The sequence below is a fragment of the Chrysochloris asiatica genome, unplaced genomic scaffold (assembly GCF_000296735.1).
Source record: "Chrysochloris asiatica unplaced genomic scaffold, ChrAsi1.0 scaffold00087, whole genome shotgun sequence".
In the NCBI taxonomy this organism is placed as follows: domain Eukaryota; kingdom Metazoa; phylum Chordata; class Mammalia; order Afrosoricida; family Chrysochloridae; genus Chrysochloris; species Chrysochloris asiatica.
In genome coordinates this window covers 10,044,682-10,059,231 of record NW_006408605.1, presented here as the reverse complement: position 1 = coordinate 10,059,231, position 14,550 = coordinate 10,044,682, and the positions used below count along the sequence as shown (strand labels likewise).

The 14,550-nt window shown below is 34.9% G+C and overlaps 2 protein-coding genes across 2 annotated transcripts in view; both read right to left on the bottom strand.

Moving 5' to 3' along the window:
- Positions 1-313: 313 nt before the first annotated feature.
- On the bottom strand, positions 314-466 carry IGIP (IgA-inducing protein). The gene has a single exon (XM_006866144.1). It carries the CDS (start codon positions 455-457, stop codon positions 314-316), a length of 144 nt encoding a protein of 47 aa, XP_006866206.1. The 5' UTR covers positions 458-466.
- Positions 467-13,712: 13,246 nt separating this feature from the next.
- The window catches only part of PURA (purine-rich element binding protein A), a 2,782-nt gene continuing 1,944 nt past the window's right edge, over positions 13,713-14,550 (bottom strand). Inside the window, exon 4 of the mRNA XM_006866226.1 lies at positions 13,713-14,550. This exon is cut by the window's right edge and continues 14 nt beyond it. Coding sequence (XP_006866288.1) covers positions 13,754-14,550 — 797 coding nt within the window. The 3' untranslated portion in view covers positions 13,713-13,753.

Below are 14,550 nucleotides of genomic sequence, written 5' to 3'. Positions count from 1 at the left end.
TGATCATAGGAAACAGGCAAGTATATCTGCTACTGAGTCCTAAAAATGGTTTCCCCACCTATCACAAACAACAATAAAAGAAGGATGCAAGAACAACCAGACCCCCAAAGGCACTGAAACAAAAGACTGATCTGTATATATAGTCACATGAAAAATAAACATCTTTATTTTTTTTTTTGCCTACTTTATTTCATTTTTTTCAAATAAAATTTAAATCTGTACAAAGTATACTGTTACAGTATATATTTTGTAAGAATCAATACCTAAAAGAATCACAATACTTCAATAAGCAGTACAGCAGACCTCGCTAGTTTCAGCTTTGATATTGAACAAACTCAAGCCGGCTGATGCACAACACATTTGCTTGGTTTCCACATGGTGAGTTCCCAGCACTGAGATGGGAGAACATGACAGCAAGTATGGTTATATTACAGCCCGACACACTGCGCTTCTTCATGTGATAATAACTGCACGTATTTAATACAGAATGCTCAAATTTACTTTTTAAATTGCATTTGCTTACTTCTTAGTTGGCAAAATTCAGCATTCTTAATGGGGTCCCCAAACAGTGCAAATTAATGATATTCTACTGTATATTGGCACATCTCCAATAACGATTAACTTATAAACTCAAAGAATATCAACAACTTTGTCCTAAATTTTAACTAATATACATCTGGTCCATTTAATCAAAGTCATTTTGGAAAGATATTAAAGAACAATTCTATTTCGGAAAGGATATTGTTTTGACCATTCTTTAGAGAAGATAAATTTTTAAATTGTCATTAAAATGTTTTACTATAAAAATTTTACAAACTTGATTAGAAATTTCAAGATTGGTTCACAGCAGACAAATACAAACTGTTTTAGTCCAACAATACCTACTTTTAGACTTTCAAATAGAGTACAACCATGTCAGCTGTGTGAACTAAACTTTTGAACAGTGTACTAAATTTATAAGTGGTGCTGGGTCTAGCAAGTGTAAATACACAGTATATTTCAATGAAAAGAATTGTCTTCTTTATACTTTATTTGTTTTCCCATAAGGAAACATTAATGTTTACATTCTTTAATAAAGTTAATCTTACATCAGAATATAACTTAATACTGTCAGCAACAGGGACTACACACAGTAAATAAGAAGCACATTTAAAATAAGTCTGAATTCACATAGATTAACATTTGTTGGTTAATAAAATTATCGACAGTATTACAATCTTACAATATTTACAGTAAGAAAATCTAGAGTAATATATACCTTTCACAGCAGGATTCCTTTTTTTTTTTTTTTTTTTTTTTTCCAGTTTGGGATTGTGTATACACAAAAAGCTCAAAATAAAGCAACTCTGCAATAATAATCTTAAAATAATGGCTACTAGGGGGAAAATCTATCACAACCATTGAAAATAATGGTGACTTCTCACGGAGTCTGTGGCATCTGAGAACCCAGTTAATTAACCAAAGTCTTGCTCAAACCAGCCTCAGTTACCCAGATTAAAGCTGCAGAACTCCGGCCTTCCCTGACTACTGAAATACCAACAGATTTTCTCCAAATGTCATAAGAAAAGAGGGAAAATAGGTTTCAGCTTACACCTCATGGCTGGAAGTCTCCAACCAACCAGTGTACATTCCCCAACTTATGCTAAAAGAGGGCCAATTTCACCCCCAAAGCAATCACTAGAGTCTGCTTTCCAAGTACAGTGCACTTTGACACTGAGCTCACTCATTCCTCAACTCTTATGCATTCAGATAAGGCATGAACTTGGCCCGAATAATACACACCAGCATCTCAGAGGCTTGGGACTGGGGCAAAGAGACAGACTAACGCAGTTGTACTGAGGTCAACAGGAAAAATGGAAAGTGATGTACTTTTCCAATTAGAGTGACTGTAAGAAGACCCACATCCCTAAACTGGAATTTGGGCAGGGCATCAGAGTTAGCACCCCCTCTCTGAGTACCGCAAGTAATTGGGATGTACACTCTGGGGCCTCTTCCAAGAGAGTAACACCATGTGGGACATTACTTCAACAATGACTCCTAAGAAAGCAGATATAATTCTTGAATTTAGGGCTGGCTACAACACCTGAGGTCACTCACTGGAGCTGTGACCAGACCCAACCCTGCTTACTTTAAGTGATCTGATGGGCACAGAGTACTCAGGGATACAGCTGCTGGCTACTTTGGACTCTAGATCTCACAGGTAATCAACAGGTATCTGGGGTTGAATTAGCAAACTGTACCATAGCTCCTTAAACAGACACTGTCAGGTTTGAAATCATGTCAAGCATGAATCTTCACTGTCAGGTCAGAAATCAAAGTGGGAGCCTTCCCACATCAGTCAAGGTTATTTTATTAAACCTTAGAGGAGTTGGACAGTTGTTCGTGTTGCAAGTGAGTGATTAGTTTACTTATTTCAGTCAAACTGGATTGGCAAACCAGACTGATCTATTTAGTTAGCTTTGCTTTTTTTTTTATTTTTATTCTTACGTATGTGCAAACCCAAAGCTGTTAATTTTGGGCTAAATACACTGACAGAGAAAATTCAAACAACAAAAGTTTTCAGCAAACTTCTGTGGCATTTTCATTTTGGAAGTCAATGCAAGATCTAAAGGTATTTCTACCCAACAAAGTCTGTTTAAGTGTTTAAGGTTACTTTCTTTTTGGTCCTATACAGAATGCTCTGATTTCTATATAGGTCTGAATGCTGCTCCATGTAGATTCCTTCTATGTATCTAAAAATATATACTTTTCAGTAGTTCAATACATGGTTAATCTTCCCACAGAGGAAGATTTTTGTAATCACATGTTGTAAAGTAGAAAAACATCTCCTTTCTAAGAAAGGAAATATACTTTCCTATTGTACACTTTTGAATAAGCCCAAAGGCATGCACCAAAAATCATTAAAACAAATTCATGCACTAAAATGGTGGAGAGTTAGACTTAAAGTGCTGCTTCTCAATTTTTAAATTTGGAAAAGACATCTTGTCAGTTATTGACTCAAAGATTTGGCCCCCCCACCCATAGCATTTAAAAATAAAAATAAAAATGTATGCATAAATCTTGAAACTAATCTTTACATGGGGGAAATAACAGATACATCAACTATTCTATTTATAAACTGGATTCCCAGTTTTAAGTAAAACCAATATTTACTGGTAAATTTTTTCAAAGCTAAGACACCCAAACAAATATTACTAGTAAATAATATTCTACATAGAGAATAATTTACTTTGGTTTTATGCACCTTCTCAAAAATAATATTGGTGTCCGATATGTCACCAAACTGATGTGTTCCAGCAAAGTTGTAAGGCAAATCTTTTTTTTTCCCTAATGACATCTTGCTTTCCAATACACAAAACTAAAATCTTTTGGTGAAAAAGGAGTTAAGATAATGACTAACCCCTTGGCATCCTGAGCATTGTGGTTTATCAAACTCTACCCTGCTAGAAGCTGTCAGACACCCTGACCCCTGCTTTGAACCATAAGAATGTCTCCCATGTTCAGAGATGTCCTGACTCTTTATAAATAGCTTTCAGAATTTTGCTTCTTTTTCCTTCTGTCTGTATGTTATAATGTCTAACAAAGCTGGTTGCAGTGTCACATTTTGCTAGTAGAGGCCACCATCTAACAATAATTCCAATCTGAAATGTTTTCAGCTAATAGTTACGTTTCTAATTGTCTCAATGCATTGCAATAAACTTTTGTCTATAAAGTTTATTTAGAGCAGAGATCCTTAACTTGGGTTTCAGAAGATGTGTGATGCCCCTGTGCATATGCATTTTTTTTTTTTTTTTTACGGGAAGGAGAGGGTCCATCATTTTCATCAGATTATCAAAGGGATCTGTAACTCCAAAAAAGAAGGGATACAAGGACTTAAAGGGATACCCGTAATTCATTTTATACTGGGATTGGGAAATGGAGGTAAAAAACTAAAAATGGCCTCCAAAAAAGGGGCCACATTCCAATCTTTTCCCTTTACTGATATTTGGGAAATAAGTGCTTCAAATTAGGAAAAAAAAATTAAACTCCATTACAAAATAAAAACCACCTTCTAAAATTTTTTTCATTTTCCAGATGTGGTCAATATAGTCTCCAAGTAAAGACCTGGAGAATGAATTTTTTCAAGGAAATTCAGAGATATAATGCTGAACATCATCCACATTTAATGATATGACAATATAAAACTTAAGACAATTTCAATGACATGAACCTTTAATTTACGATACTGAGTAAAGGATTATCTGGAGTCAAATACACATTTGTTAATGTTCATTTCCCCAAACCGGTCCATATTTAGACAACAACCTGATGCAATTCCACTAGATAAACCTAAAACACGAAGAATGGACATTTAACTTTTCTATCAAAATTAAACACAAAGCCACTAAGGTTCTGCAATAGAGTCTAGCCACAAACACACACACTATGTTCTGTTGACTTTCTCATTTCAAATCATGGCTTTGAGTGGTTCATTCCAGTTTGACCACCTGTTGAGAATTTGCATTTCTACCCTGGATATAATGAATCAGAATATACACTTTAACAAGATCCCCAGGTGATCTTATAGATCTTACATACACATAAGATTCTAATTCAGTATTATCTAGGGCAGAAATGCAAATTCTCAGTAGGAAATTGAAATATAAACAAACCAATTCAAAGCCCTGTTTCAAACACATCACCAATTTTCCAAAAAAATTTGCAAACATGACTAGTAAAACATGCTGAGAAGAGCATGTCAAGAATTAAAGCCCCTAACCCCAAATCCCGAACCATACTCAAGCATTCCAAAAATAAGCCAGATTTGATGAGAGGCTTCTCATTTACTGATTTAAGTATGAGATGCCTGAAAAGTTATGGGAAAGGGAATATAAAATAATTAAATAGCTTACAAAATATAATTTAGCTAAAAACATGTCTCTGTTCTATTCACTTTTTTTTTTTTTTTTTGCAATTCTGAACACTGTCACACAATCTTACTCAAGACAAAAAATATGCTTACAGGTACACATCTTGTTCTTCTTTTCTTTATATAGCGTATCTTTGAGGTTATAAGAATGCCTCTGATTAAAATAAAAATCTCTTACCCCTTGCCACCCTATCCCTATCAAAAAGTGAGCCAACCCTGAATTCCAAAATGGAATAGTCAATCAGTGTTATTATTTTAATACCAATTATAACACATAGACCATGAGGAAACCCTATGAACATTATGGAAAACTACATGAAAGAGGGAGCTGCCATTTGTCACCCACTTTTTAAGCTGGTACCCACAGCTAGACTCCTATCTCACTGAATTAAGTATGGGAAAAAAAAATCACTCCAAAACCAGGCCACATAGGCTAGAATTTGGATCTCTAAGATAACATTTCATGCATTTCTCTTCCTATCCTAAGCTTTCATTTTATCTATTCAGTTTAATAAAGCTCACATTTACAAAGGGTTTTGTTGGCAAAATTAAGACCTATAGTAAACATTTTCAAAACAATTTTGTTTTACATATCTACTACTAAGAAATATTTTCTTGGTCTTATAAAGCGTATTTAATTGCATATAAGTTTTGCTTTGGGTGGGATATTGAAAACAATTCTGCAAGAAATTAGAAGACTAGAAACAAAAGTGAAAGTGACTAGTCTTAACTTTCAAAAAATCAAGTGCAAAGATAAATAGTGCAAATAATAACTAGAAATTTTATAGGCAACTTTACATAGTCTTTCTTGCTTTTGCACTTTTACATATTGACAACTTTATAAACCCTAACAACTATATGCAGCATGAAAATGGGCTATCATTTATCTCCATTGACTAGACTCAAGAAAGCCTTTCAAAGACTTGTCTCACAGTCACTTAAATCACTGGTTCTTGACCATTTGGGAATTCACTTCTTTTTAAATGATTCCTAAGAGAGGAGGAGCTATTTAAGAAGGCCTGCATTGACTAAACACAAGTTATAGCAGAATATATATAACTATCTTATAATTTAAAATCTGACACACAATAAAATTTGAAAATGATACTAGTGCCAACCACAAAACAAACTATAATAAAAATAATCTTGCTGTACAACAACAACAACAGAACTTTCCAAATACAAAACCAGAACCCTCTTTTTGGCTATTTTTAAAGAGATTTTATCACTAATGTATAGAGATGTGAGTAAAATGAAACCTGAAAGTAATCTGTCAAAATCATGGAGAATGAGTTCATTAATCTAGGGTTAATTCAAATATACTTGAATTATGTAACTTAAAAATATTATAATTATTAAAAATTTTTTAAATGCTACATGGATAACAGGAACAGAAATCTAAACACTATCAGCTCACCCTACAAAAGGCATAAGAATTTCCAAGATGTACTAAATTATACTATTAGTATCTACTACCACTGAACTCTTGGAAATTCTGTACTTTTAAAGGAATAGAGAAAATGGAAAAATAAAGAGAAACATGAGTTTGGAGGGCATACTGTATAATTTCAGGAATATAGTATTGAGGGTCTTATAAAGTCAACATTGTTAAATGGTTGTTAGGACTGCAAATGTAAAAGATTTTGGACCGTAAAATCAAATAATTTAATCTAAAGACTATTTTAAAAAGTAAAAATAAATTACATTGTAACATTAGCCCAAGAAAATAGATATTTGGTAAAATAAATATTTTGACAGTATAAAAACTATGAAAAAGTTTGAAATTTTCTTTTCTTCAAAATAGTTAAGCTCTCAGTGCCAACTTGCTTTTATCAGAAAAGTTGCCATTCCACAACTGTGCTACTTAATTTGTCCCACAGAAATAAACATCATACACATGAAAACAGATTTATATAATGCATCATCATCGTAACATCTAGCTACAGACCAACAACTTTCTCATAATCAAGGAGGGACCCATTTTCTCTGATTTTAATGAAACTTCTTAGTGATTATCAACTTTACTGTCTTTAGCAAACAACTCTCATTCAAACTCTTTTCTTACTGCAAATAAATATTCCTACTTTAATTCCAAACCATTCCCTTATATACCTCTCAAACCCCATTCACAAACACATTAAGTAGCTTTTCCACTTCTACTCTTAAATTCTTAAACCATCAATCTCAGGCCCTAGTAACTTACCTACACATACTTCTAACTCTTCAGTTCATAAATTTCTTAGTAAACATTCATTTCAACGCCCTTCACATTTTCAACTTAAGACTATAGGGAAAACAGCAGCCAGAAAAAAAAAACTGCCCAATTACCTCATAATACAGAAATCTTTCTGGTTCATCAATTAGCTATGTTCTAAGGCAGGAGTCAGCAATTTCTTTACTTCCCTCTGAAAGGGGTAAGCTTGAGTGCCACTTGAAGGCCTACGACAAGGAGAAGAATAAAGATGAAAATGAAAGAGAAACAAGGAGGCAGATAGTAGAGAGAAAATGCCAGATGTATATGGTAGCGAGATAGGTCAAATGTCACCAACAACTGTCTTCCCTGGCAACTGCCAACCCATGACACTAAGAAGGGAATTTAACCCAATTCCAACATGTACCTACTAATTTAGTAGTTGATGACCATCACCATTTGTGCTAGCCAAGGCAAATGAGTAAAGTCAGCTGTCTCATAAATTTAACTGCCACTTCACAATAAGGACAACTTTTCTTAAATCCTTCTAGGATTCTTCTATGATAATCCAGTTTAGGCACATGATAACAAAACTATTTCTATGTTTCTCACAATTCTAGAATATAAATGTGTGATATTTGAACAGGGAGGCCTCTTGAATTATTAAAGTACACCCTAAATCAAAAAAGTTAAACTCTCTAACTAAAAAATTTGCCATGAAATGCTATAAAAATTAATAATTACTAATAATCAAAACTAATTATGTTTTCATGAAAAAATCTTGTGTTTCTAAAATAAGTAAAATATTTCTGGTTTGTAAAAAGTAACTTTATTTTACAGAGCATCACCACCATATATCTACCTATCAACAAGACAATTTTCCACAAAAGCAAAGCACAGTAGGAAAAAATAAATACTAAACAGATAATATGGGGACAAAATAAAAACAGTAAATGAGTACCTATGAAATTCTAGTTAAGTAAAATGTTCTTAAACAAGTAAATTTCGCCATATTCACCTTTCCTAAAGATATAAATCACCTAGACTGTTCAACATCAAAACTTCATCGTGTTTAACCGATGAAAGATGACAAACTGTTGGCCCAGAACCGATCCTATTTTTCACTTTTCACCTGGTTGGTCTTGCTTCATGAAATTCTACCTTACTTATACTAATGCTAGTTTAGATGATCTTCACTTAACCCATAATGAAATTTCTATTCAAAAAGGGCCTGTCAATTTAAGCTCTATTTAGGATCAAGTGACTCCTAAAGTATCAAAATCAGATTTTCGTAAAGATATAATGCAAATTCTGCAAAGATGACTTTATGGTAATTATTGTTGCTAGGTGAAACTGTAATTTTAGTAGTAGTGATCATTTAGTTTCATACTGTACTTAATTATGAAAGGCCAATTAACATGCAATGACAAAAAGCAGAAATACTCTAATTGTTGTTGGCTTAAAAATTGAGAGTTTTTAAGAATCAACTTTACAGAAAAAACTGTTGAATGTGAATACTTAGGCAACTGAAAAACAAAATCTCCCTATTTATCCCGCTGTCAGGGAGAAGTACGTATATATATGACAAATTACTAAGATATTCAATTTTAGGGATAATCAACTACAAACGTTATACTCAGAGTTATCACCAACTGTCTCAAACCTAACATGATAAAGATTCCTTGGCTTTAGCATCTTTTACAAAAAAGGATATTATGCTATTCAAAAGACTCTGGGAAAAAAAAGTCATTAGATTTGGTATCATTTTTTTAATGGGTAAAAAAATCTTAAGTGTTCACATGCAAAATAAAATGAATTGTGGAGCTATGAAAGCTACAAGATCAATAACTTCAGAAAGCCTCATTCAGAAATTGTATGGAAAAGTGTGTCCGAAAAATGAATGGGAATTTTGGAGAAGAGAGGGTGAGCAATGTATGGAAGATAAAAATAATCATATCTATGGTGGGGTCACCAGAGCTAGCAGAAAACCCAAAACGTCATTAAAAGAAAAATGTGTTAGCTTAGAAAGTCTCAACAGTGCCAAAACGTAAAATGTGAAAGCACAGAAACAAAAAATGAGGTAACCCCTACACATCAAGTTCCATAAGGGAACAAAGAAAAAATGAATACATGCATCTTTCTTAATAGATTTAGATATGATATAAAGTGCTTGGCCTTGACACCCACCCAGAATCTCATTGTCAACGGGCTTATCTTTGTCCCTCCCCTTCCGCCCAAATTAAATTCTGTTTTCCTGCAGAAAAAAGTATAGCATCTCTTATATTAGTAAGAATAAGAAATGAAAACAGTGAGTACAACTGATATAGATCCATTGACTTTTATTACAAATGTACTTGATCACTTGGCTTCAAAAAGTTTAAAATCAATACCCTATTTTCTGTATGCCAGTACAAAGCAAACTGTTTTACAAATTAAATACCTAAAAATTTGACAAAAATATTAAAATTTGATGAAAAACAATTATAAAAATCCTTAATCTCTCTGTTCAAAAAAGGAGGCAGTCTTCCCAGTCCTAGTATACAATATTAATAATATTCACCATTTTAGAATAGGTAGCTAAATTATATTTTTCTGTTAGCATACAAAACTCTTAGACTAATAGATTTTATTTGTAGATGCTCCAGTTAAGTTTGTGAATGCCATCTGATTGCAATATAATCAACTATCTTTAATTGAATCCTAATTTACACTTATTTAATAATTTGCATAGTTTGAAAGGGATAAAGGTTATTTTACAACTAATTATCATAGGCTATTACAGTGCTATTTTTTCAAGGCAATAAAGTATTTGCTCCCAAATGAAATTATCTGTCTTCTTTAGACAGGGGTTAAATTTCCTAGCAGCTTTCTCCAATACCTGAAAGATCTAATTGGAAGTTATCTCTCTCCAGATGTGAAGACTTAAAAAACACATTGAAATATTTTCCACTTTGAGACAAATTTCAACCCTTGCATGGGACTAGAAAGGGATATTTCAAGGTTTTGTTTCCCTGTTAGTTTTGGTTTCTACTCTCCATGGCTTTTGAGAACCTGGAAAACGATTTGTCTTTCCTAACTAGCGGAGTCTTTTTCTTTTCCATTTGGCAAATATTCATCTACCTCCAATGTGTATCTACTGGAGGAAGAGCCGACATGGCTTTTCTTATGAACTTCCTTTGTTGTCAAAGGCATGTATAATGATTTCTACAGTTCTGGCTAGTTAACTTTAGCTCCCTCTGTGGCTGGATGACTGCTGCTTCTAACATCAGCATGATAAATAGGAGGCACAAATAAAAAGTAGCTTAAAAAAAAAAAAAAAGACTTGGTGATTTAAAAGAATAAAACGGATAAACAAATAACACCAGCAAACACACACATGGATATGGACATTTCAAATCTGGTGGCTGATCTCTGGATTAAATTACTTGACAGTGTCTCTCATTTTAAAGAATGTCAATATTGCAATGCAGTTCAAGTTTTGTTTTCTACTTAGGCAAATAAATAGTTGAACCAAGCTCTTGGACCTTAGTTGTAAAACAAAGCAGATCAATAAAAATAAGGCATACTTGTCAGGAATTTTTCATTTGTGTTTTTGGCACATTTGATCATACTGTTTTCTATGAATAACACATATGGTCAAATATACCACTTCCTTTTTATTTTTTTCCAGCACAAATAGGATTTACCAACCAGTAAAATAAAAACAAGGAAAAACTCCAACATAAAACACTGAAATATAGAACCTTAGTAAAGAACCGAGCACCTGGGGGGAGGGGGGAGGAGAGAGGAAAGGATGAAACTTGAGAGGGAGAAGGGAAGGCTGGGAGGGTGCTTGGGGAGGTAAAGTGAGATGCAAAAAAGAGCATCATACAGTCACTTAGTCTTTTCTATGACCACCTCTTAAGTCTTAAAAGATCTGCACGTGGATTTTTTCAAACCCACTGACCACAAATCAGACACTGATTTCAAAATCTTAGTAAGATTGTGTTCAACTGTTATAGTGTAAATACAACTGCACAATACTTGTGCTTCTTGATCCGGTAGGATTCCAAGCAGAATCTGAAGTCTATAGATAGAGAGGATTTACTTTAGATAACTCTGACCCTAAAGAAAACCTCATGAAAGAACTCGCATCTCAAACGAAAGGACACTTTGCCTAAGTTTGCTGTGTTTTTTGTTGACTTGCACTACTTATTGCTGGCTACTATGAAACACTATCTAGAAGTACTCCAACAACCTGTAGTACAAGGCTTAACTTTAAGAAGCGATAGTAAACAAGAGACAAAATCAAAGCAATTCTCTTTCCTAACTAGTAACAGCACAGAGAATGCAGTCTTTTCCATTATCACAGTTAAAGTACAGTGAACAAAACATCTCAACAAACCTTAAGACAAAAAAGTGCAGGTTATTAATGTTTACATGCAATTGATAAGCATTCCAAATGTCACATTATGCACTGTAAAAGCTCAACTTTACTATATGGAAATAAGAAAAATGCACTTGGGGGGAAGGGGAAAAGCAATTTAATCATTTCCAGTGATTTTGTAAGTAAAGAAATTCCTAACTATTGTACGGTCACCTCATATTTAACATTGTATGAGTATTAAAAGCAAACAATTTAATGGAAAAATGCACAGTACAATGGAAATAGCTTGTTATTCAAAACATACAGTAGATCTCAAAAACAAAGACAACACACTCAACCAGGGAGCTTAAAAATATCAAATCAAAACCCAAAGAACCAGCAGAAGAAGAAGAAAAAAAAATCCTCCAAAAAAGACAACTGTTTCACCTTCCTAGGCCAATGCTTTACATTATGAGAAGCACTGATACCTTCCAGCTCCTACAAGTGGTGTCTTCTACATACAGCAGTTAGATCTATAAGGCTGGATTTACCCAGAAACAATTCCATTTCCAAAACTCTCTTATGTCAAACACGGTCCTTTTTTTTTTTTTTTTTTAACCAAAATACTTTCTACAGAATTTCAAACCAAAATGTACTGTTTAAGGCATCTTTTTTTTTTTTTATAACATTTCTCTTCACTCAAAGATGATAGTCATGCAGCAGTTTAATGATAAAAATATATTAATATTTTACTATACAGCAGCAAGAAGTTAGTCGTCAATTAAAAGCACACAAACATCTTTAAATGAAAACCTGTAAAAGACTAGCGTTACAAACAATTTCAGTCTGGAGGACACCGGCTTGGTAAAGTGCTCTCCTAAGCTTGCATTTTCATACCCTACACCTTGACTATGAGTTATAGAATATGTTTTTGATAGAAGGCTTATACACTTGGGGAACACAAATACACTTAGCATATAATGTAGCCAGTAATAACTAGCACCACAGCTACATGGAAATCTTTTACATACACCATCTTGGCTTTCATCTTTAAATGAAACTCTGAATCCATGGCTCAGTAGGATAACTATAATTGCTTGCTCTTCTTTTTAACAGGTTGAAATAACTTAATAGCACAGCAAAAATCAAAGATAGCTTCAGACCTCTTACAAGTTTAGGAGACAGTGCTAGTGACCACAGATAGACTCACTACCTGATGTCCAAGTACAGGTTCACTGGAAATTGCTGCACGTTAGTTAAGTTTTTAAAATCTTTCTACACATAATAAAAAATATATATTATGAACGATACAAGTACATCTCATATACACAAGAATGACAAAACGCCTACTCAGTCAAAGCAAACAGATGCAGAAAAATATTATGGGAGATTTCCTTTTTCTTTCTCTTTTTCCTTTTACTATTTGAATAACTTTGGTTCAAACCATAAAAATCACAACTTAGCAAATTTCATTTAAATGCCTTTTTTAATAATTTCTTCATGTTCACAGAAGTTTCACTGACCATTTTTATATGTTTAAGGTCCAGATGCAATGCATATTGTATAAAAGAGAGCACTTATTGTTTACCTTGCATGAATTAAACCTACGTACCTTTAACTCTACAAACTTCTGCATAACATTTAGACAAAGCTCAGACACACAGCATGCCTAGCCCTCATATATATACACATCTCTAATCACAGGTATATAGGGTGTCAAATATACTATAATAACCTCCATGTAAGGTTTGAAATTTGGTAACAAAATGAGAAAAACTAAAAATATTATTTTACGTGTTCTAAAATATCTCTTTTTTTGTGCTAAAGTCAAATGTTAGCTCAACATGAAAAGGACTTTTATATAATTCAGCAATATTATAATCTTGACCATTTTGCAAACACTTTTAATAATAATAGCTTAAACGTGTACAAAAGTTCTTGGTTAATTAGGGAAATAAACACTCAGTTCTTTATATTTTTAATCAAGTAGGAAACACAGTTCATATAATGTTATTACTTTTTGCATTTTTTTTTTTGTTTTTTGTTTTTAGCAGCTGCTTACTGTTTTATATGGTGGATAAAGTGGACAACATCCAGCGATGGGTGGCAAGTCAAGAAGAGAACTGTCAGTTGGTGGAGGTTCTGTGGGTGGTGCTCCCTTGGAGTTAACAGTTATTTCTTTCCTTTTTTTTTAAATTTTTTAAACTTTTTTACTTTTTATTTTCTCTCTTTCTTTACAGTATATTTTCTGTGTGTGGCTGTGTGTGTGTGTGTGTGCATGTGTGTGTGTGTTTTCCATTCAGTTTGATCAATCTTCTTCCCCTTCTTCCTCACCCTGCAGCAGCAGGGTGGCAGCGGCGGTTTCCTCCTGCTGCTGCTGCTGCTGCTGGTGGAGCTGCTCACATGCAGCCCGCTTCTCCCGCTGCTTCTCTTGAATCTTCTTCATTTCCTCCGAGTACTTGCAGAAGGTGTGTCCGAACTTGGCCCACACCTTGTAGGGCACGGTGATGGAGTTGCGGTAGGTGGGCTTCACCTCGCTCACGCGCATAAATACGCCGTACTTGTTGGAGCCCACATCGAAGAAGAAGCGCTTGTTGTCCACAGTCAAGGAGGTGCCCTCGGGCAGCTCGGCCGGCTCCTCCTCCACTCCATAGTCGTCGATGAGCTTGGCCAGAGCGTCACGGAACTCGATGAGCCCCTGCGCGGGCAGCGCGATGGTCTGGCCCTGCGTGGAGCCCAGGCCAGGCCCCCGGTTGACCGTCTGGCGGATGCGCAGGAAGCGGCCGCGCTGGTTCTCCTTGAGATCCATGTAATATTTGCGATTCTCGCGCACCAGGAACTCACTCTTTAGCGCCCGGCGCGGCTCATCCTGAGCCTGGGCCAGGTCGGGCGGCTGGCTAGGGCCCAGCTGCGCGTAGTGCTCGATGAAGTCGCCCAGGTAGTCGCGGAACTCCACAGCCACTGACATGGAGAGAGTGAGGCGGCTCTTGTTGCCACCGGCGCCCACCTCAGCGATCTTCAGGAAACGACCCTTGGCGTTCTGCTTTACGTCCAGGTAGAAGCGCTTGTTTTGGATGTCCACCCGCTTGGAGGCCAGCTCCTGCG

Excerpts from the sequence above, each read along its gene's own strand:
- IGIP (XM_006866144.1), bottom strand. The coding sequence starts at position 457 with ATGAAGAAGCGCAGTGTGTCGGGCTGTAATATAACCATACTTGCTGTC.